At 33.3% G+C, this 22,686-nt stretch overlaps 1 protein-coding gene across 4 annotated transcripts in view; it reads right to left on the bottom strand.

Annotated features, from left to right (window-relative positions):
• LOC120780109 (protein anoxia up-regulated-like) overlaps nt 1-19,818 on the bottom strand; it is a 50,064-nt gene extending 30,246 nt beyond the window's left edge. Inside the window, exons 1-2 of one of the 4 annotated variants that reach the window (XM_040112394.1) lie at nt 19,561-19,783; nt 6,767-7,231 (exon numbers count right to left, since the gene is read on the bottom strand). In XM_040112394.1, coding sequence (XP_039968328.1) covers nt 6,914-7,231; nt 19,561-19,635 — 393 coding nt within the window. In that variant the 5' untranslated portion in view covers nt 19,636-19,783 and the 3' untranslated portion in view covers nt 6,767-6,913. Of the gene's footprint in view, nt 1-6,766; nt 7,232-7,656; nt 8,195-19,560 lie in introns of those variants that run through there. The other 3 variants (XM_040112393.1, XM_040112390.1, XM_040112392.1) reach the window with 3 other exon arrangements.
• Nucleotides 19,819-22,686: the final 2,868 nt, after the last annotated feature.

Here is a 22,686-nt window from a genome sequence, read left to right as displayed (position 1 = left end):
AAAAAAATCCTGACGTGATGGAGCAAAACGGACTTCAGATTCGGTTTCTGCGGCCCAAAATACATGTAATACACCATGTTTGGTCAAAGGAACCTTTCATCGATTTTTTTTGTGGACCTGTGTTATCATGGTGCAAAAACCAAGAGTTGTCGACCCATAATTCCGTTCTCCTTTTATGAATTACTTCCAGTCCAAAAGTATTCAGAGTGCGGAACACCGTGTAATCGCAGAAAACTGTCAATATAACCATGATTATTGACCTGTTTTGACGTGTTGTTTGCGGCTTCTGCTCATCTTTGCTACTATATTCGGCCGATTGATCGTCTGTGATCTAGGTCGTAGGTACAGACTCAGGACTCACCGCCAGTTTATATATGTTTCATGACATCCTGGTAGTGGGAAAACATTGTTTCACGGACGTTAACGCGACGCTGTTTTTCGAAAAAATTTCGTGAAATTGGAACCAATCGTGCTTCACGTTGAATTCACTGATCCTTCCGATATTCCAACTATGCCAGTAAGATCTATGACCGTTTATCGTCCATCCTCAGGCACCAATTGCGTTATTTTTCTGGTCGTGGTTTGTCGTCAACGCCTTCACGGCCCTCTTGGAATAATTTTTATCAATCAAAAACACTTGCTCGCAGCAAACAATTATCACGGAAGGCCTTTTCCGGCAAATTTGATTTCGCACACAAAATTAAATGGAAATTCTTTGTTGAATAATTTCCATCCCAGAAAAAAATTTGACGAATGGGTATTCGCGCCAAATTTAATTTAAAAAGTCTTTCTAGTTTTACTAAAAAAAACTTAGACTAAAGTCAATTTGTGCATACTTTGATTGTTGATTGGAGGATAATTGGAGGTTAATAAATTTTCAGTACAACCGCTATGCCAGATAGCGTGGACAGGCAAGTGGCTGACAGTACAAGACCGTTCCAAAGTGTTTATCAAAACCTACGTATTTACCAATTTACGGTATCAGCCCTTCACTTGCGATTACCGGCTTCGTGGTTCGCCCAACTTGAGGGACAATTTCATCTCACCGGAATTTCAGACGAAATTACTACCATAACGAAAACGAGTCAACTATTATCTCACAGCAGCAAATGGATATACGATTAATACGTACGTACACCCGATAATTGGACTAAAAGTTGCATGTTAGTTATCAGTAACCAATACACTTTTAGAAATTGAAGTACTGCTCATCGGCCCTATATGGCCAGATAGGCTAAAGCTGTCTGCAATCTGTCAGCCAACAAAACATAAGACGCAGCATCAGACATAAGTAAGACTTGTTTTCGACAAACTTAACCGGCAAAACAATATTTTCAACCATTGATCTCGTGCGCGCTTTCAAATATCTTTTTATTTTCAATATTATTTTATTTATAGGATTTGCTTTTTTTACAGCCTAACAATAAGTTATAAAATCTTAACTCTATTTAAAAACTAGACAGGTTCAAGCAAGTGATTGAGCTGTTTTGGTGATACGTTGCTGTTTAATACGCAGGTATATCTCTTCTTTTAAGGCGTGTTTGATCGCAGGAATGTACCAAAGCATTAGCCTTAGGGTTTGGTGATCTGGGAGTTTAGATATATATTCAATTCTGCTATCTTCTACTTCTTTCTTTACCATAAGAATGCCATGGTTTTTTGGATATTTTGGTTACGCATGTGAACACGTGATTGTTCTAAGCATTTTTAATTGAAACCTTCGTATTATATCAATATTTGTTGCACAGGTCGTAGCCCACAGTTGAATGTCATACATCCAAATCGGCTTTATGACCGCATTATGTAAAAGCACTTTGTTGTCTAGGCTAAGTTTTTTCACATGTCTGTCACTAAAGAAGGTGTCAAAAAAAGTGCAATTATATCACCATTCGGTCTCTTCGAATACCCGTTCATGATTTATCAACGAGGTGACATGGGGACTAGACGACTTTCAATTTCCGTGTATTGACAGCCAAATAACCTTATCGGATGGTATGGATTTTTAATGCTTTCGCTCGTCTCCTCGGTAGTAAATACACACACATCACCACTTATCATCCGCAGTCGAATGATATGGTGGAAAGTCCTCACAGTTTCTTGAAGGCTACGATCTCGTTTATGGAGAACGCTTTGCTCCTTCGTCACGATCTGGTTGTTCACCATCCAATATGGCAGACCGCTTGAGAAACTATTTCGCAGAATTTTGACCCACCGTCCGATGTGGTCAGAGAAACACATTCATTTTTAAGGAACAAGCGACATGTTTGTCGCGGCGCTCCACACCACACATTCGTTTCACCGTATGAAGGACTTTATGTCAAGGCATGAAAAACATTTCTTCGAAATGTCAGAAGCGAAACCGCAACGATTTCGGTCGATCAACTTAAGCCTATCTACTTCCCGACGATAGGCTCAACTATAGGTGACAGAACATAGGCGATGTCAACAACACAATGTTTATTACATTAAGTTCACCGGAGTCATCTGAACCTGGGATATACGGATGTTGACCGATTTTAACTCATCTATACGGTCACCAAAGAGACGCATTAGATTTCGCTGAACTTCTAATCATTTTCCTACATTATCCATAATTTCTTGAACATGGCAAGACCATGTCAGCAAGTCAGTTGCTCCCGGTTTACAGAAAACTCTGATACGAATACAACACACAACGGAAAAGTGATTACAGAATCAAGAGTTATAAAAAAGTTATGCCCGCAGTGATATCTCAGAAATTTTCTTTTGTTAACATTTGATCAATGTTAGCCTTGTTCAGTTTCTATAGGTGGTCGCACAAAGACTACAGCACATCTACAATATTGGTATTTACACCTTTTTTACATAATCTCAATTTAGTTTAATTTTGTGATGACAGTGTGCCCCTATGCCAAAACTTGTTCAAATCGCGTCAATACTACGGTTATACATATTAGTATCTGTTTCATAGGCAATAAATATTTCAAACAAGAAAAAACCTTAACTTCGGCTGCACCGAAGCTAATATGCCCTTCACAGGTGCATTTCTTTTAGTAACTATGTGTCCAGTTTGTATGGAAGCTAAATGCTATAGTTAACCGATCTGAATTCTTCGGAGATTACATTGTTGCCTCAGAAAATAATTTGTACCAAATTTCGTGAATATATCTTGTCAAATGCAAAAGTTTTCCATACCAGCACTAGATTCCGATCGTTCAGTTTGTATGGCAGCTATATGCTATAGTAAGCCGATCTGCACAATTTCTTCAAATATTACTTTATTATCTTAGAAAATAGCCTGTGCCAACTTTTGTGAAGATACATTGTCAAATGTGAAAGTTTTCCATACAAGAACTTGATTCCGATCGTTCAGTTTGTATGGCAGCTATATGTTATAGTGGTCCGATATCGGCAGTTCCGACAAAAGCAGCTTCTTAAGAGAAAATGACGTTTGCAAAATTTCAAAACAATATCTTGGGACTAGTTCGTATACATATATACAGACAGACAGACGAACTTGGCTAAATCGACTCAGCTCAATATACTGATCATTTATATATATACTTTATAGGGTCTCCGACGCTTCCTTCTGGGTGTTACAAACTTCGTGACAAACTTAATATACCCTGTTCAGGGTATAAAAATTGTCGACAATAAATATCTAGAAGTGTGTAAGGGAGAAAGTAATGTGTGTTATTTCAAATAATGCAATGTATGTATTTTCTTCACAGAGATTAGAAAAAAACCTAAAAACCCGCCAAAAAATAAAATCGTTTTAAGAAAAAAGTGTGTGAAGAATGTTATTTTCAATTTTATTTTCTAATTTTTTAAATAATTTTTACTGATCCTTTTGAAGAATTTTTGAGTAAAACCTTTTATCAAAGTTCAGTACCTTTTTTAACAAAGTTCTTTGAAATACCACAATGAAATATGCTAGTCTTGTTACAAGGAAACTACTATAATAGTCACATGATAAAGTGCTAGTATTTGGTGACACATATCTGGTATTAGTCGTAGTATGGTATTGTTACCACATCGTATGGTATTGTTTCATAACCTTATACACTCCACACATAATTCATACAAGAAAATTTATAAGATATACATTATATGAGATTTTCAATATTATATCATGTGAGTATTTCCCTGCCAAATTGCGAGAATATAAAATGTTCGGTTACACCCGCGTCCTTAGCTCTTCCTTATTTTTTATCTTCTACAAAACAAATCGTCATATATATATATGATAGATATAGAGTTATATATAACTAAATGACCAGAATAAAAAGAAGAGTTGAAATTATGTTAAAATTGAACGATGTGCTTATCTCCGCCCGGGTGAAATCACATTCTATTTTATTGTACTTGTATATGCAACACATTATCGTTAATCACCTTACTTTTCACTGGGCTTAATTTGACCATCGAAACTGTTTTCTGTCCTAACGAAATCTACTCTTTAACACCTTGTCCGAATGGGGCGTTTTGTATTGTTTTATACCCTTGCAACAAGTTGTTACAGAGTACAATACTTTTGTTTACTTTTGGTTGTATGTATCTCCTAAAACTAATCGAGAGAAATATAGAGTTATATATGTATATATGAATGATCTGGAGGACGAGAAAAGTGTAAATCCGGGTGACTGTCTGCCTTCCCGTCCGTGCGAGCTGAAACTTGAATAAAAATTTAAATATCTTGATGAAACTTGGTATGCGGGTTCTATTAACCGAAAACATATAAAGAACCATAACTAAACACTAAATTAAGATATAAAACAGTAATTTGGCACAGAAGATCGCAGGGCACCTGTGGGCTAAATATTTTGAAAAAGTGGGTGTAACCCCGCCTTCTAATTAGTGTAACGTACATATTGCCTAAACCACTAAAGCTATAGCAAATAAATTTTCATAGCACAAATACTATGAGAACCCCTACCGACAATGTGAAAATCGATGAAATCGGAAAATAGCCTCACTCACTCCCCATATAACAGTACTGTACAGTAAAACTACTAAAAGCGCAATAAAATAATAGCTAAACACGCCCACTTTTTGGTGAAATCACATTCCTATATGTAAAAATGGAGGAACCCGGACTACAACCACGCCTACTTCCCACATGAAACAATTATAAATTAAATTTGATTCTTTCCTTTCCAGTACACAAATCAAGAAGTAATTAACATAGCGGGATAAAATTAGCAATAATAATTCGTATAAAGTATGCCACTTTATAACCACAAATTGTCCAAATCCAAACAAAACTGTTTAAGCCATTAGGTACCGCTTATGTGGACCCCAATATCTATAGTCCAAATCCAAACAAAACTGTTTAAGCCATTAGGTACCGCTTATGTGGACCCCAGTATCTATAGTTGATATTTGACGGTTTGATTAGGTCAATGTATGGGATCAACAATTGAAATTTAGAGAAAATGCTATCCTGACATTGGTATTTCTGTGTGACAAAAATGGGTTGAATCGAGTCAATACTTCCCAGAACCCCCATATACCTGATATAAAGAATTTCGAACTTTCAGATGACCTTATGGTGTATAGATCGGCCAATATAACTCAAGTATCTCACTGAAAACTACTTAACACGTTTCACTCATAAAATTATATTTTTGTATCTTACATAGATACAGTTGAGCGAAAGCTTGACCCAGTCCCCATTTAACTATTTCTAGGATTTTCAAACATCCGACTGACTTTGCTCTATATGTCTATAAAACCCAGGAAAATTTTTTTAGTATGTTGCATAATAATAGTTAATAGGTGAAATCGGGTCGATACTACCCCAACTGCCATATACTACGTGTAATGATTTTCGTTTTCCTAACAAATATTAGGCCGAATTTATCGGTTAGAGCATGAGTTATATATGGTATATGTATTTAAAAAATTGCTGACGTTTTACATCTTAAGGTATTTCCCTGGCTTTGATTCGTACAAGTTGAAAGATTATAAAATGTTCGGTTGCACCCGAACTTAGCCCTTTCTTGCACTAGTTTATAGTTACAGCCATTTTGCGGCTATGATGTTAGAGGCTCTGTCTTGTTAATTCGAAGGATATATGTTGTAGTCAAGGGATGTACGCAGGGATCAAAATAGCTGAACATGATGGAAAATGTTTGAATTCAAATGCGTAATCAGAACACCTCAATTTCTTAGTCCTCTTAGTACATCCGTCGCAAATCTCAGATTTGTTGAGTAGTTTTATAAGTTGTCAAATTTGTGTTATCATATGCATTTGGATATACATATGCAGTTTATGAATTAATTCAGTTTACTTATATGCCAATAGTTTGAATAAAGGACCAACTATTATAGGATATTATTAAACACATTATGCAGTTGGTATTCGCAATTTATACTTGTAAACACGCAGATTCATGAATATCGCATTAACGTCCTCCTAACTTTTATATTGTTCTTATGATTTTAATTTCCAACTTAAAATTAAAGAAAATTAATATTTTTTGTTAATATATAATATGGTTGATTTTATTTTTGTTTGGAAGATATCACAAGTACATATATATGGGGTATATTTAATAAAATTTTTTTATTGGAGTTGGGGTTATGTTTACATTAAAAATGTTATTTTTAAATTTTTTTTTTTTGGTGTTGTTAATAAATACATTTTTATTTTTAAATATAACTGATATTTTGAGATTTTATAAGTAATTTGGCTAAGTAAGTAAAAGTGCAATAATGAAGTATATGCATTAATAGTATAAAAAAAGACACACTCATGCAATTTTTTTTTCTGTATTTTATAAAATTCCATTGTAATATATTTTAGATGAGTGTGTTTTAGACAAATTTATTACTGAGTTTGGTTGTAAATGTAGTATATTAGTTAGAAATTAAAGTGCTGGGGTAAATTGAATATTTATCAATACTTAATTTTTTAAAAACCGAATCCCATTTAGACATGATATGAAAAATGTCGGTATCTGGTGCCACCAGGAAGATTACCAGAAGTTGTTGATGAATAACTGTAGCCACCTGGTCCAGCTCCTGTGGTGCTGGTCCTTTCGGTGCTGTAATTGTACGATCCTCCTGGACCAAAACGAGATGATGACTCAACAGTAGATGAGTACGTAGAGCGTTCAGGTCTTGCATAGGGATTATTAGAGTCGTATGAGTTCTTTTCAACGTTCGACTTGTAAGAGTATGAATAGTCATTAGAAGCTCTCTGACGATGAGTACCTGGCCTTTCAGTGCATAAGTCCAAACGTGGAGTCTGCGAATGTGGGTGGCAAATTCAAACAGATTAAATCTACTATTCCTTTTTAAACTATTTTCACTTACGTACATATTAGTTAAATACGTATAAAAATATATGTAGTATCAATGCATATGGAAACTATTATTTAAATATATTCAATATTTTACTGAAATAAAGTTCAACTAAATAATTTTTAATATATAGATTAAAACAGTTATTAACTAAGTTCATATCTGAGGATAAAAAAAGAAAATTGAAACATGTTTGATTTTCTAAATAAGCCAAAACTATACATTTTTTTATGTGTTACTGCCTTAGTTGCTAAGGTTAATTTATATTTTTAGTGCCTTGTCTTTATATTAAAATCGTTTTAACTAACTTTGCTTGAGATTTTTTTTTACGAAAATGGAAGTATTGATATTTAATTCAAAACAACCGCATATTTTTGAAAGCCTCTAAGGACTTATAAATTCGTATATTTTCTTTGATTGTACTTTTAAAATGTCAAAAAGTGAATTAAGTAGATACCGAATTATTCACAAAACTAATACAATATATCATTTCATTTTAATAGTAATATTTCGTGACTGTAGCACCAGAACGCTCATTTCGGAAAATCTCTCGCTTTATAGGCAAGCTTTCCGATACGGCACGATGTAATCGTGGCAACACTGTATCTAGACTGTCACGGGATGTCCGAGCTGCTGTATTTCCTCCAGCTTCGACGGTGTCAATGTGTTGACGAACCATATTTAAAATACGTTCTCTATTTTGATCTCTGGCCGGCACGTAAGGCTTAATAGGCTCATGTAATATGTGATAATTTGGCTTAATGGCAGCACGATTAATCGGGTCAAGTATGGAGCTTTTTCGCTGAGCTCGATCGGAGCGATAAGTCCCAAAAGCCGTAACGGGGTCCGAAACAAGCGAGGGTCGTGGAACATAAGGGCATTTCTCCCAGTCAATTGGCGTTTTGCTCTGCAAAGCCCACACAATGAATTTCAAAGTCAAAATAAATATTTTGTTTTGTATGTAGTATAAAAAATTAAAAAAAGTAATGAGAGGATGGGAACAACCACAAAATGTACTATATACAATGAAGCTTATTATCTTAACCAGTGCTTTAAGATCAAAACGTACCATAAAATGAGGAAACTTAGCTATGTTATGTTTATATTATTTTCCATGGGTTTTAGCAAACTATGAAACTAATAAATCGGTCGTATCTTGACAAGTTATGAGACGGAAATCAAATTAGCATTAAAATTCAAAAATTTGACGCTTGTACGCACCTATTCAAAACTTTAAAAATGTATGAATAATTAAATAAATAAACTGTTTTTCGGAATACACATACTGTATTTGTATACTTGATTATGTATATATAACGGTATAGTAACTATAAATATAAAATAAATTAAACTTTCTACCGCATATATTTTCACAAATTTTTTCAACTTAATATATACAGAGTAAAATATAAACTTTAAATATATACATATGTATATCGCTGAAACTTATTTTTTAAATCGGTCAACAGATGAAGCGCCTTATTTTCACCCCACATGCGTTACCGCACCTTTGGCCTTCCTGAACAGGAGGAATCATTATGCTGAAAATTCTTTCATTTGTTGTTGTGTTATTTCATTTACATTATTGACAGTATTCTAATTAAGCTAAGTGCTCTATATATAATATTTTTTAAGTTTTAAGTGTAACACACGGACAAAGTTTTCCTGTTCAAAATCATCCCACGTAGTGTATCTAAATTTTAGGATTACGAAAAGGTATGCGGGACCTCTGTCTGTTCATCCGTTCTGGGGATAGCTCAGGTAAAACGATACGCGAGTTTCTGGACACGATCTGTAGAAGTTGGTACTGCCGATGGTTTAATTCATATTATTTCCATGTCCCCCAAATGTGTACAGATATTAATACCAAATCGAAAACTTTATAGCTAGTCGTAAAACATTTCGTTCATCGAATAATTGACTGCTGAACAGTTCACACCTATTTCTTAATTCTCCTTATTTTCTTTCATTCGCTTCACTCTCAACGCTACAACAAACATTAACCCTTACCAGCAAATCAATTGTGTTTATCTACCACTCAGTGCCCCAATATGGTACTTAAGATTCTACAGCGGAATCTTAATGATTACTACAACAATTACAATGACGTTTGCTAAGAAATGAAAACCAGTTTTACAAAATAGCTCTTTAAGAAACTCATTAAGATATAGAATCCAACTCAACTGCTAAAAGGGGAGTTCCTTCATTAATTCAGAATTCACGGGAACATTTAAATCTCAACTAAATATACAACTCAAATATAATCACTCTGACAGTCACTGCTACCATTAAATCCAATGTTAAATTTACTTTAAATAACGCTTATATATCGCCAACAGAAAATCCAAATGAAATTGACCTACTAAATATCTTTAGTAATTAAAATCATTCTACTCTACTACTAGTCATTTGTGGTGCTCATTACACTTTAACAAAATCATTACCGATTTTGTACAAAATAACAATCTTATTGTACTTAATGATAAATTCCCGACACATTTTTTAACTCGTTCCACACAAACACATTGTTTTATGCATTTGAAATCCACCTCTTAACAATCCGATCACTTGGAAAGCTTTCGATGAACCACAAGGTAGCGATCAGCTCCCCATTTATATATCACCATTTGGACACAATTGGAGACAGAATATAAACTACCAATTAAGGTATAACCTTAAATAAGCTGCTTGGGCGTCCTACCAAAAATCATTGGAGAGACGATTAAACCCGAAGCAACCAATCTGCAGCATCAACAATACCAAGAAAAATATAACGAGCCGTCTATACCGCTCACCAAATCCAATTATCACCGACGCTCTACTTATGGAACGCACACTAACACAGCTTAGATTTTAAAAAGCTAATTTTTGGCAAATCTTGTAGTATAAAAAACTAATGTAATATTTAAAAGAGATGATAAAATTTCAAAATGCAACGCATTCAAATTTGCCAAAGGTATTAATTATCAAACTCCATCTGAAACTCTCTGGAGCAAGGTAAATATACTTCATGATCATTTCTCTCTAAAAAATGTTTAGGTAATCAAAAACTCCCATAATATCACCGTTTCATCACTTGATGAAATTATTACTCAAAAATAGTAACTTTAACAATGAATTCGTAAACAACAAAAGTAGTTACATTAATCCAGTCTTTACAATTTATAATATTATATAAATAAAGAAGCAAAGTAAATTGAACTACCGTTTTCAACACTTCAACTTAATGCCTGCCTACCCACTTTGAAAGGCAAAACACCAAGCCTAGACAATATCCATTACTGAAGAAAAACTATGCAAACTATATAATGTAATATTTAAAAAGAGCATAAGTCCTCAAGATTGGAAAATAAGTCTCATTATCGCCATCCCAAGATCCAATAAACCTACCGAGGGCTATCGCCAAATATCAATAATATCTACATATCTATTCTTCCAAAAGTAATGGAAACAAGTAAGGAGAGGCTGCAACCGAACATTTTGTACTCTGCAACTTGCAGGAATTAAAGCCAGGGAAATACCTTAAGGGGTAAACTGTCAACTAGAGTATCGAAATTCCAGCAATTTTATATATGCATACACCCCTATTCTGTGCACTTGACAAATTCAACATATTTCTAATTTGTCAAAATTTGAAATGAATTAAATATCTGATTGTGCATCTTTTTGTGAAAATGGAAGATAGTTTACTTTTGTTATTATTGTTAAACGAAGAGTAAAATTGTGAGAACAAGAATCGCGCGAGTCAAGGAATGTATTTCTTATAATAGTAACAAACGTCAAAACAACCTTTTGTTTCAGTAAACAGAATGCAGAAACAACTTTGAGTTGGAACAAATGAAATGCACTATCACTACAACAAACAATCCTAAACAAACAAGTATAAAAACAACATTTAGCTTGAACACCACACAACCTTATCTTAAAACAAAGCAATTGTATTTAAGCAAGCAATATATATGTAAACAAACCTAAACAAATAATATAATCTGTATCTTAAGAAACTATCAACTAGTAATAAGTAAACATACTAGTTAGAATAAATAGAAGTAAGAACCATGCATTAAGTCAGTCTTAAGAGTATAAATAAAGAGTACACATTTCGGTGCAGCTCAAAATATATTCTTTTGACTCATTTTTACTTCATGTAAAAATTAACTCGCGCGGCATTTAAAATGTTTTCGCGACGATAACAATCCATTTTCTTTGAGCGAGAATACCTTTGTTCAAAATTTTCGAGTAACTCGTGAAATTTGCCGTCGCCTAATTGATGAACTAGCCCCACACGATAATCAGAAAAGTCACTAACTTTAACTGTAAGGGTTCTAGCATCTTTGAACTTCTTTGGACACAACATCATAATAAAAATATACTAATTTAAGCTAATTTATTTGAAATACATATATTCCAGATTTTTTAGAAATTTCTATTCCGATATAAAAGCTAGAAGAAAGTTCGTCTGGATTTTACCTTTTTTTGGCACAAACGGTCACTTCAGGAAAATATGTTCTTTGAATTTCATTAAAGTATCCTTGAAGGTTAACCGATATTTTCGGGTAAAATATAGGAGGTCCACACATTAAAATAAATTATAATTTATAAATACCGATAATTGAAGGAATTTTCAGCGGATTTTGCCATTTGCACTTAAGTATTTTCTCCTTCTCAAGTACATAAAGTGTTTCTCCGAAAAAAATTTCACTCAGTTTTTTTTTCAATTTTTCTACTATATTCATTGGATGTGCTTGATAAAGCCAAACAATAAGCACTCAAATCTTAAATCTATTTAAAACTAAACAAGCTCAAGAATGTGGTTGAGCTTTTATGAATGTTTTCATTACGCATGTACCATGGTGCACACGTGATTGTTCTAAGCATTTTAGATTGAAACTTTTGTATTATATCAATGTTGGTTGCACAAGTCGTACCCTACAGTTGAATGCCATAGATCCAAATTGGTATTTTTAAGATTGCATTGTATAACAGGACTTTGTTGTCTAGACTAAGTTTAGAATTTTTGTTTAAAAGTCAATTTAAATCTGCCGCTCTTAACTTCATGCAAGTTATATGCTTGCTAGAGCTAAGTCATCCTCGAAAGTAGTTGTCAATACGTTAATATCTGTTGAAATGTCTGCTGTATATATTATGTACAGAGTTGGACCTTGCACCCTATCCTGAGGTAAAACAGACCTTATTACTCGTTCTTCTGATATGAAATCTGCTACTTTAACTGTAAATTTCTTGTTTCTTAAATATGACCCCAATGTCTTATGCAATTCGTAAGGTAAAACGTTTTTGATTTTCCATATAAGGTCTTCATGCCAGATCTTATCGAACGCCTGAGCTACATCTAGAAAAATAGCTGAACAGAACTCTCTGGACTCGAATGCTTTCCTGACTTCATTGGTAATTCTATTTACTTGCTCTACAGTGCCATGCTTAGCACGAAAACCGAATTGGTACGTTGGTATTATATTATTTTCGTGGAGGAAAGGAGTAATCTTTGATAGTAACACTTTTCTATAGAAAGACGGCTGTGTTAAGTCTTTCCCAGATTTATCTATCATGATGATCTGCGACTTTTTGCACGAAATTAGATAGTCTCCGAAACCAAGAATTGCATTAAAAAGCCAGGAGAGCACCACTATAGCAATATCTGGGAACCCAGTTATCATTTTTGGAGTAATATTATCGTGTCCTTATGCCTTTTTCGAATTTAGCTCTTTTATGATTCTAGTAATTTCGGAAGTAGAAGTCCTAATATACACATGTGACTCGTTAGCGCTATTGGGCAAAGTTGGCAGCTTAAAGATGTTCTTTGGGTAAGTAGGTTGAAATACCTTTTCTAGGAGATTTGCAAAGCAATTCGCCTTTTCCTCATGACTACGTGCCCAAATACCATTCAACTGTCTTAGAGGTATGTTGGAATCTACTGATGGCTTAAAAGACTTTTAGAGAGTTTTGCTTGCTAGAATTTGGACACAGTTTCTTTGTTATGCAGATTTCCGTTGAAGTAGAGTTGAAAGGGAGCGATTTAACTGCCATTCACGTCTAGCTCGCCTTTTCTCATTTACAAGTTTTTCTATTTCATTAATTATGATCTTTCTAAAACCAACTGGTTTATTGTTTCTTTTTGTTCCCAATACATCTGCATTAGTTATTACATCATTAAATTTTCGTATACTTTCATCAATGTCTCTTCCTGTATTTACTTTGCAATCAATATTGATGTGGCTGCTAATATATTTTCTATACTTCAACCAGTTAGTTTCATGAGATATTAGATAAACTTTTGGCTCAAATATCATGGGCTGTTCATATAACTTTATGAACGTTAATGATCAGATGATAAGTCTGTACTAATTCCCTGTCTGTAATTTTAAAACGATGTTGACAGTATATAGCCGTAAGGCTTAAGTAACCCCGATTTTTTAGGGATATTGTTGTAGCTTGTAACTGTGCTGTAGCATGAGCTTATAGAGCATAGTGGTTTAACCGATTTTTAACCAACATTAAAATTATTTTTATTTGTTAGATGAATTTCTGATATAAACACCGTTAGCTTTCCATAAACAGATATTTAGTACGCTCTTTTTCTACTTAATAAATTTTGCAGCATTTGAATTTGTGAATATTGGATATGTTTCATTTTTTTAAGTTGATTAAATTTTAAACACTGGCTGTGGTACTGTGTTTCTATTAAATATATTTACAACAGTTTTAATATCAAAACCGCATTCTTCCAATGCTTATTTGACTTCACTACGGCGGACTTTATACCCTTAATTACAACAACTAGGCCCTTAGAACTCTTCAGTTGATAGTTCTTGTTTTTATTCGACAAAAATATAACAATTTCCATAAAACTTTTTTCAGTGTAGGACTAAATTTTTATTTCGTCCATATTGCCTTTTTTAAAGGCACTATATGAAAATATATTCGAGGTGGCTTGACATTCACAACTGTGGTGGTACCGTTCGCATCGTCGTCCGAACCATTGCTTAGTAAGGCAAATCTGTTGCCATGTAACACTTCAGATTTATTCTTAATTAGTGTGCCGCCTTGAATGATTTTTTAAGATTGGCCACTGACTTTGAAGGACTTAATTTCCTTTTTATATAATAGTAGCGGTCAATGCCAGTTTGTACAGACGAGCCTTTTTTATTGGTGCATTCTCACCTGGGGTTATGTTTTTCTTCGCTGCCTCCGCGCTTTCTGGTACCTGCTTACTTGTTGGTGTGGTTACGTTTGCAGCTGGCAGTTGTTTAATTCCGTTCTCTGCAGCTTTTGCTGTCTGTAAGCTCTGCTTATGATGCCGCTCAGTTGGTCGCTGCGATGACTCATCATTCTCACCGTTGACTTCTTTGTTGGCAGGAACTGAATTCGCACCTCGACAAAGCTAAAGTAGGCCTTGTTGGTGGGACTGCAGAGCGCTGATGTTTTTTGTTTCTTTTATTGTTTTTTTCGCACTTATTTGTTATTTTATTATGTTTATTGCTTGTAAAATGTTAAATATTTGGTGTTTCTATGTTTTGATTAACACTTTCGGCGTTATTGCCTAACGCTTGCACTTAATGCATTTTTTTCAATCTTTGTTTATTTTTTTTTTGTAAGTTTTTACGGAACGCATCAAGACACATCCGTATAGATTGAAAGCCGAAAGGTAAGCCGAATCCGAAAAAACCATGTCAAAGCAAATGGTTATATTGACAGTTTTCTTCGATTATCAAAGTGTAGTGCACTCCACATTCCTTTCGACCTTCCAAACTGTTAACAAGGAATACTATTTGAATAATAATTTATATAATAATGGTTTGTGTAGTTTGTACGAGGCTATTCGTAAAATAAGCCGGAATAAGAGTCGACAACTCTTGGTTTTTACACCACGATAATGTAGTACATTTGCATACTGCTATAATTTTTCGCGAGTTTTTCGCCAAATTTTCTACCAATATCGTGCCGCCATATGACCTGATTTAGCTCCGTGCGCCTTCTGGCTATTCAGCAAACTCAAACAACTGCACCGTGGAAAAGATTTTGAGATAATTGAAGACACTATGCCATGTTCATTTTTGTTCCCAGCTCCAATAAAGTTCTCAGATGCAAATATTAATATCTCTAGCGTATTTATTTGTTGATTTATGACACTTTTAACACGTTTAGTGTTATCCCCGATTTCATAAATTTTATAGTGTCGGTTTAAGTGCTTACATGGCATACTAATACATACAACCTCTTAGACGGGCAGAGCCATGCCCATATTTTTTAAATCTCTTGCCCACAGGTGTTTCTGGCTACATCAATTCTCTGTACCAAATAACAGTTTTGTATCTTAGCTTAGTGCTCAGTTATGGCGTTTTATACGTTTTCGATTAATGTCATTTTGTTGGCGTAGCCTTGTCCGAATACGTCCATCTACGTACTCGTCCTCATTTGCAAAGAACGCGTGTACCAAGTTTCATTAAAATACCTCAATTTTTACTCAGGTTATCGCTTGCACGGACGGACAGACAGGCAGTCAATATTCAACTCGTTATGTCATCCTGATCATTTATATACTATATATGTATATATAACTCCATACACACTTATCTCGATTAGTTTTCGGTTATGCAAGCAGCAGTGAACAAAACTATTGCACTCTGCAGCAACATGCTACAAAAGTATAAATAATGCATGATCGGGGTAAGTTACTTTTTTCGACCTTGAAGAGTCGATTCGGCGTCGTTTTCGAATCAAATTTGGTTCAGCAATGAGGTTCATTTCTGGCTCAATGCGTATGTAAACAAGCAAAATTGCCTCATTTCGGATGAAGCGCAATCTGAGAGAAGAAGAGCCGCCACTTAATCCAAAAAGAACAATGGTTTAGTGTGGTTTGTGGGTGAGCATGATAATCGAATATTTGATGCCTGAAATTGATGCTCGCAATCTCGGTGACATTTGGTTTCAACAAAACGACGCCATTTCCTACACATCGCATCAATCAATGGATTTATTGAGAGAACATTTCAGTGAGCAGATAATTACACAGTTTGGGTCGGTCGATTGGCCACCAAGATCGTATGATATCACAGTGATTCAGGCCTTGTAGCTAAACATCACTCGTGTCATTCGCCAGTTACCAGTCGAAATGCTCGAACGAGTCATCCAAAATTTAACTCAACGGATGAACCATCTGGGACGTAGCCGCGGGCAACATTTTAAAAGTTATAATCTTCGTGAAAAAATAGCAAAGAATGTTCTTTCGAATGACAATAAACATTCCTAATTAAATTTGACCGCGAAATGATATACATATGTATAATTAAACAAAGTTCTGGTAAAGTCAGTTATATTCATCAGATTAAAGTGCAATTGAACGAGTGTGTCGCCGCAAATGTGTAGTCTAAAGTGGATAATACTGTTTTGAGTGAGCACAATATTGATATTGGTTATGCCACAGTGAACATATTTTTTACTAATAATGCCGAAAATTTAAGAATCCAAGGGATTACACTTGAGGTTTAATTTTGAAAATGACTAATACAAAAATCTGTCAATAAAAAAGTAATGAACTTGTCATTTACAAATTTTTTTAACGGTTAATTTGTACAAATACTTAGAAATATGGAAATTTGTTGAGCTTATGGACAAAAATACCGAAATTTTATCCACTACGGACAAATAGTATGATCATAATACATATTTAAAATCTTATTAACAATTTTAAATATCGTAGTCTGTGCCAACCCAAACCCATATTTTTGTCATGGAAATATAAATCAAAACTAATGTCCATTTAATAATTATTTACCTTTACTTGAGCAATAACTGAATTGAATTGTTTTTATTTATCATAAAAAAAATTTCAGAGTTTTAATTATCGGTCAAATCTTCATTTTTAGGATTGACAAAATCAATGAAATTTCGACTGGAAAAAAAATGAATTTCTTAATTCCATAAAAGTGTTTGGTTGATCTGAGGGCGTTATATATGTACATTTATACATACATATGTAGTTACTTTGTATAAAGATGAAAAGTTTGTTGAGTTATTTCTATAGAAATATCCCGAAGGTAGACGATACAAGCTACAATTTGGAGACAGCAAATGTAACATTAATAGAAGTATTTCGAACATAAAGAAATGGTACAATCTATAATTCTCAGGAATATAATTTTGAGTAAAATTAAGTCTTCGAAACGTTTTGCTGCTCTTCAGTCATTTTTGTTTTATCCACTACGTACAAATATGATCATAATATTTAAAAATCTTTTTCATATGGATTTCACTGATCATGAAAGCTTCACTTTGGCTTCAACCTTTTTGTTATCATAATATGAATAAAATTTAACAATAATTCACCTTTGAGTGAGCAATAATTGAATTGAATTGTTTTTGTTTTCGTTTAAAAATTTTCAGCTGTTTAATTATCTATCAAATCTTTATATAAAATCAATAAAACTTCGACTGAAATTAATTAAAGTTCGTAAAACGTTCGTAAAAGAGGACTGATCTGAAGTTGTATTGCTTCAACATTAATTCAACTTACTGTAGTTGAAAACCTTAGTAAGAATATATATGTATGTATGTTGAGTGCGTATATTTATTAAAATAACGTTTTCCGTTTTCCCATAACGTTTAACGTTTTTTTTCAAGGGCCGCAGAACTTGACATTTGTCTCGGGTGGTAAATTGTATCTGGCCGGCCTTTCGTACATTCTTACATATGTATTATTTTGATAATACAAAAACATGTGTGTATAAATGATCTTTCATTTCCTTAAAGCTAAACAATACAAACATACATACATATATTGGCATGAGTGAGTATGTATAAATAGTCTTGTTGAATATTTACGTCACATGAGTAAGAAACAGTGAAGCTATTTGTTTATATTTCTATGGAATTTGTAAGATATTTTTAAATTGTAAATTTATATGCGCGCGCATCTATTTTAATAATCGATAGGAACTCAGCCTCCAGCAAAACACTTTTGCAGATATGAAAATTTAAACTATTGCATTGTTCTTGCTTTTTTCTAGTGACTTACGCTGAAGAATACTTAAAAATTTTACATTTAACTTTTTTTTTGAAATCAATAGATTACTAATACATAGGTCTTTGTATGTACATATATCTTAGTAACAGGTTATTTTACTTCATGTAAAAAAGTTTATCTAACCCCTAAACGAATATAGTATATATAATTATTATATACTTACATACTAACATAAGTGTAAATGTGTCGTCATATAATATAAGAATGTAAGTAATAAGTTTTAGTTATACTACATAATACAGATAAAAACTTACCGAATTGTTTATGCATAAAAACAGACGTTAAACTATATGTATGTTAGTTCATATAGGTATGTTGATATATAATATACTACAATGCAATAATCGAGTGTTAATCAGATGATTGAGAAAATTTCTCGATTACCATACCCTTTGTATAATATAACGTATAATACAAATTATTTCAATAAATTTATAACATTTAAAGTCAAACAGTTATTATTCTATAATTTTAAGAATATACAATGTATGAAATGCTACACGTATACTATGTGTTGTCGTGTGGAAGTATGTGAATACGAGTACGTGATTAAAAAATTCATTCGGAAAACTTTCGAATATAATGATGTCCTAATTCAGAAATCTTGTTTTAAGTTTGACATGTTCCTTCTTACAATAAACCGAAATAAAACATAAGTACATGGATAATGAAATATAATTTATTGATGCGATATTCATAAATCACCATTTATATTAATTCACAATATTTTTGGTATTAGTAACCCTGGGATTTACGAAACTTGCGAAATGTAACTTTTTTCAAACTTGTTTCAATTCTCCTCTTGTCGTTCATCATTGAAAATTAAATCAAATAAATACATTTGGTTTCAATATTTATAAAATAGTCATATTTATACTTTTGAATGGCCTACAATTAAAGTTTATCAAAGGGCTCTACGATTAGAGTTTTATATTCGAAATAAAAATGTGCTTCCAAATATTTTCAAAATCGCTTATATATATTTTAATTAGTGAGAGCATGGTAATCATTAATATTCGTGTTGTGTAGCTTTGCACACGTTCCCATGCTTTATTTAAATAACTTTTGAATGGATTAGCACAAATATTTGAATGCACATACATACATATGTATTTTAAACGACGCGCATCATACTACATTTTAACTCACGAATTGAAAGCAGTTAAGGAATATAGACAGTATATAACTTCACAATTTATGTATGACTCTATTAATAATTGGAGAAAGCTTACCGATACAGCATATGAGCTAATGATAGGCCTGCTAGTATAGGTCCTACGGGTAGTAAATCCACTTTCGTAAACCATTTTTGTTCGGTACAAATTAACTTAATATTTGAATATTTTTACAAATTATATTATTGTTTGCACTATTTCCCAGTTTTTTTCGTTCGTCTCGGTGTCGTGTGTGTTCACTTAGCGCCCGTTCGACTTCTTCTGATTTCAGCAATAATTAATGTACATGAATTTGAATATTTTTACAGAATGTTTTTACTGCGAAAATTCAGTCACAATATGCACTCTCAGTGCTAAATTATTTTTGGAAACACCACCACCTAGAGATTTTATCGAGTATTAGGCTACCGTTGTATATTGTTATTCCATATAGTATACATACATATGTATGTATGTGCACACGTACATATGTATAAGGCCAAAATATCATGGACTACGTTGCTGACATCTACATGTACGTTAATACATAAATATATATATTAGGGTTTGTCATTCTGAGTCAACCTTTTTTTTCAACTGAAAAACAGGCTAACAACTTTCGAAGATGTGAAAAAGAAAGTCACTCAAAAAATGAGCTCTTAATATTAATATTGTACCTATGTACATACATGTTTGTTTATAAAAACATAAGCAGATACGTAAGTACATGCATGTTATAATATGTAATAAAGACTAGTAAGGGTGCACCAAAGTCTCTACAATAGAGTTCAAAATTTATGTATACTGTTTAAACCATAACGCCTCATTGTTAGAATAAACCAAATAGACATTGAGTCTGTTTTGAACACTTTGGAAACCAAAATTTAAAAAAAAACAGCATTTTGTATTATAATATTGAGTCTGTTATTATATTTGTGAAATTTTGCAAAGAGGTGTCCCCATACTGCTACTGGAAAGCTACTACCCTTATGGGTCTTTTTCAATTAAAGTTGTTCGTTTGAAGCGTAAACAACATATTTTGATACACTCACCACATGTTTGTATAAAGTATAATAGTTTTGTTCACCTAACAGTTGTTTGCATCACCTAAAACAAATCGATATTGATACATACATACATATGTATCCTATGTACTACTGTGATCAAATTGAAAGGTGAATTTTGTCCATTTCATCTCTTTCAAAGTAATCCCCTCTCACTATAATACACTTATGCCAACGAATTTTTCAGTCATCATAGCACTTGGAAAAATCCTTCGTCTTGTTGGCCATCAGAGCCTTCTTCGATTCAGCTTTTATATCCACAATCAAACCCAGTATGAGATGATGCATTATCGCACTTCTTTGTTCAATAAATTTAGACAGTAAAAATCGAATCTAATAAATATTTTGACGTGAAATTTAGCAGACAGGTTGGTACTACCAACTTACAAAAAAAAATTTACTGATTCTAAAAACAAGTGAAATATAAATTAAAAATTCACCTCAATTTGATCACAGTATTATAAATATATAAATAATAAGAAAGACTAGAGTGGTGGAAATCTGTCCGACTGTCCGTTCAGGCTGTAACTGAACAACGAATTAAGATATCTTGATGAAACTTGTTACACATGTTCTGTGACACTGTAATAAGTTTGGTATTATAAATGATAGAACTATTGAAACGCCCTCAAAAATTAAACATATTCCCATGTCATGCAACGCATGCATTACTGTCCTGTTTTGTCTAAGTATGCAACGCTTTGTATTGTATTCGTAAGCGCTATTGCGTTAGTTTGTGGAAAATATGAAATTCATGAATGCATGACAGCCCTATTAAATGCGCATTAGCTGTCCAAATTTACATGAGTTTTTTTTTTGCATGCATTACTGTGTATATACTTTACCACTTACTTTTCGCACCCACTCCGGAAAGAAAACTTTTAGAACGTAATGTTTAGTACAGTCTTTTGGTCGAAAAAATAGAGGTTACCTGGAAAGTTTTCCGGGAGTTTTGAAATTTGGCAATTTTATAGATTTTGGTATGCTCTTGCCAAATTTCAACTTTGCCACCTCGTATATTGAAAAAATTCCGCCCAAAAGCAGTTTTTTGATAATAACTCCTTTCCGGCTCATTTTACAGGAAAAACATATCCATACAAATTAAAAGTAGAGGAAATTTTCTACAATTTATGTCTTAATCTTTTCTTTCCTAAAATCAATAGTTTCGGCGTACGAGCACCGTAAAGTGTAATTCAATATAAGTTTCGGCAGAAATACTCATTTCCACACCACCATGAGGTAGAGATACCTTATTTTTATGCCATGGTCATTTCTTATATGCTAAATCTTGTCATTTATATTTGCAAGATATGTTTCATTTGAAGCAAAGAATGGCAGCTGAAGAATATGAACTATTTACAAGGAAAGGGTATTTCACAATTAGACGTTCTGACAAATTTTTGTGTGGTACGTGATCAGATATGACAATTGAGCAGTCGTTAATGAGGACGATGAAATGTCTTGGTGGGCTTAGTCATGGTCGAGGAGTCAAGGAAAGCGTGCTACAATATTTGGGACGAGGTTGAGACATTTTGCGATGTAGCTTTTTCCAATTCCGAGCAGCATGTCGAAATAAGAACTTCACGAGTTAAACGTGACAATGATGACGTCAAAAAATTGGTGGATTGGTTGTCCAATCATCCACCTTTTCCAGAATTGAAGAAAACCATGTCAATAAGCACTGGAATTATCGGAGATGAAAAAGTTAACTGTCATATGTCTCAAGAAGTTGGTGCTGGCATTTCGAAAATCATTGGCACTGATTTCCATACTGTAAAATTTAAACGTAATGACAGAGTAAAATCACTTGGTATTATGAGTACAGGCATTCGGATAGAAAACGAGTTTGTCCTGATTAATCCTTTGTTAATTTTTCAAAGAATGTGCATCGCTAAAAATTCTGAAGATGAACTTGAAAATTTTCTTACGTACGAACTTGCTCCAATTCCGTTATCCCTTTTCAATGACGAGGGCATGCGCAAATGTATCAAATTCACGATGTATCAGGCATTAGAACACCATTCTGGCGATATTAATTTTGAAAATACCATATACATCATCGATGGAGGATACTTATTACACCGAGTCGTTTGGCAACAGGACGAATCATTTTCATCTATTTGCAATAAATAAATTGCTT

The sequence above is a fragment of the Bactrocera tryoni genome, unplaced genomic scaffold, assembly GCF_016617805.1.
Source record: "Bactrocera tryoni isolate S06 unplaced genomic scaffold, CSIRO_BtryS06_freeze2 scaffold_16, whole genome shotgun sequence".
NCBI lineage: Eukaryota > Metazoa > Arthropoda > Insecta > Diptera > Tephritidae > Bactrocera > Bactrocera tryoni.
The sequence above is the reverse complement of the archived record's forward strand: the minus strand, read 5'-3'. Positions and strand labels throughout refer to the sequence as shown.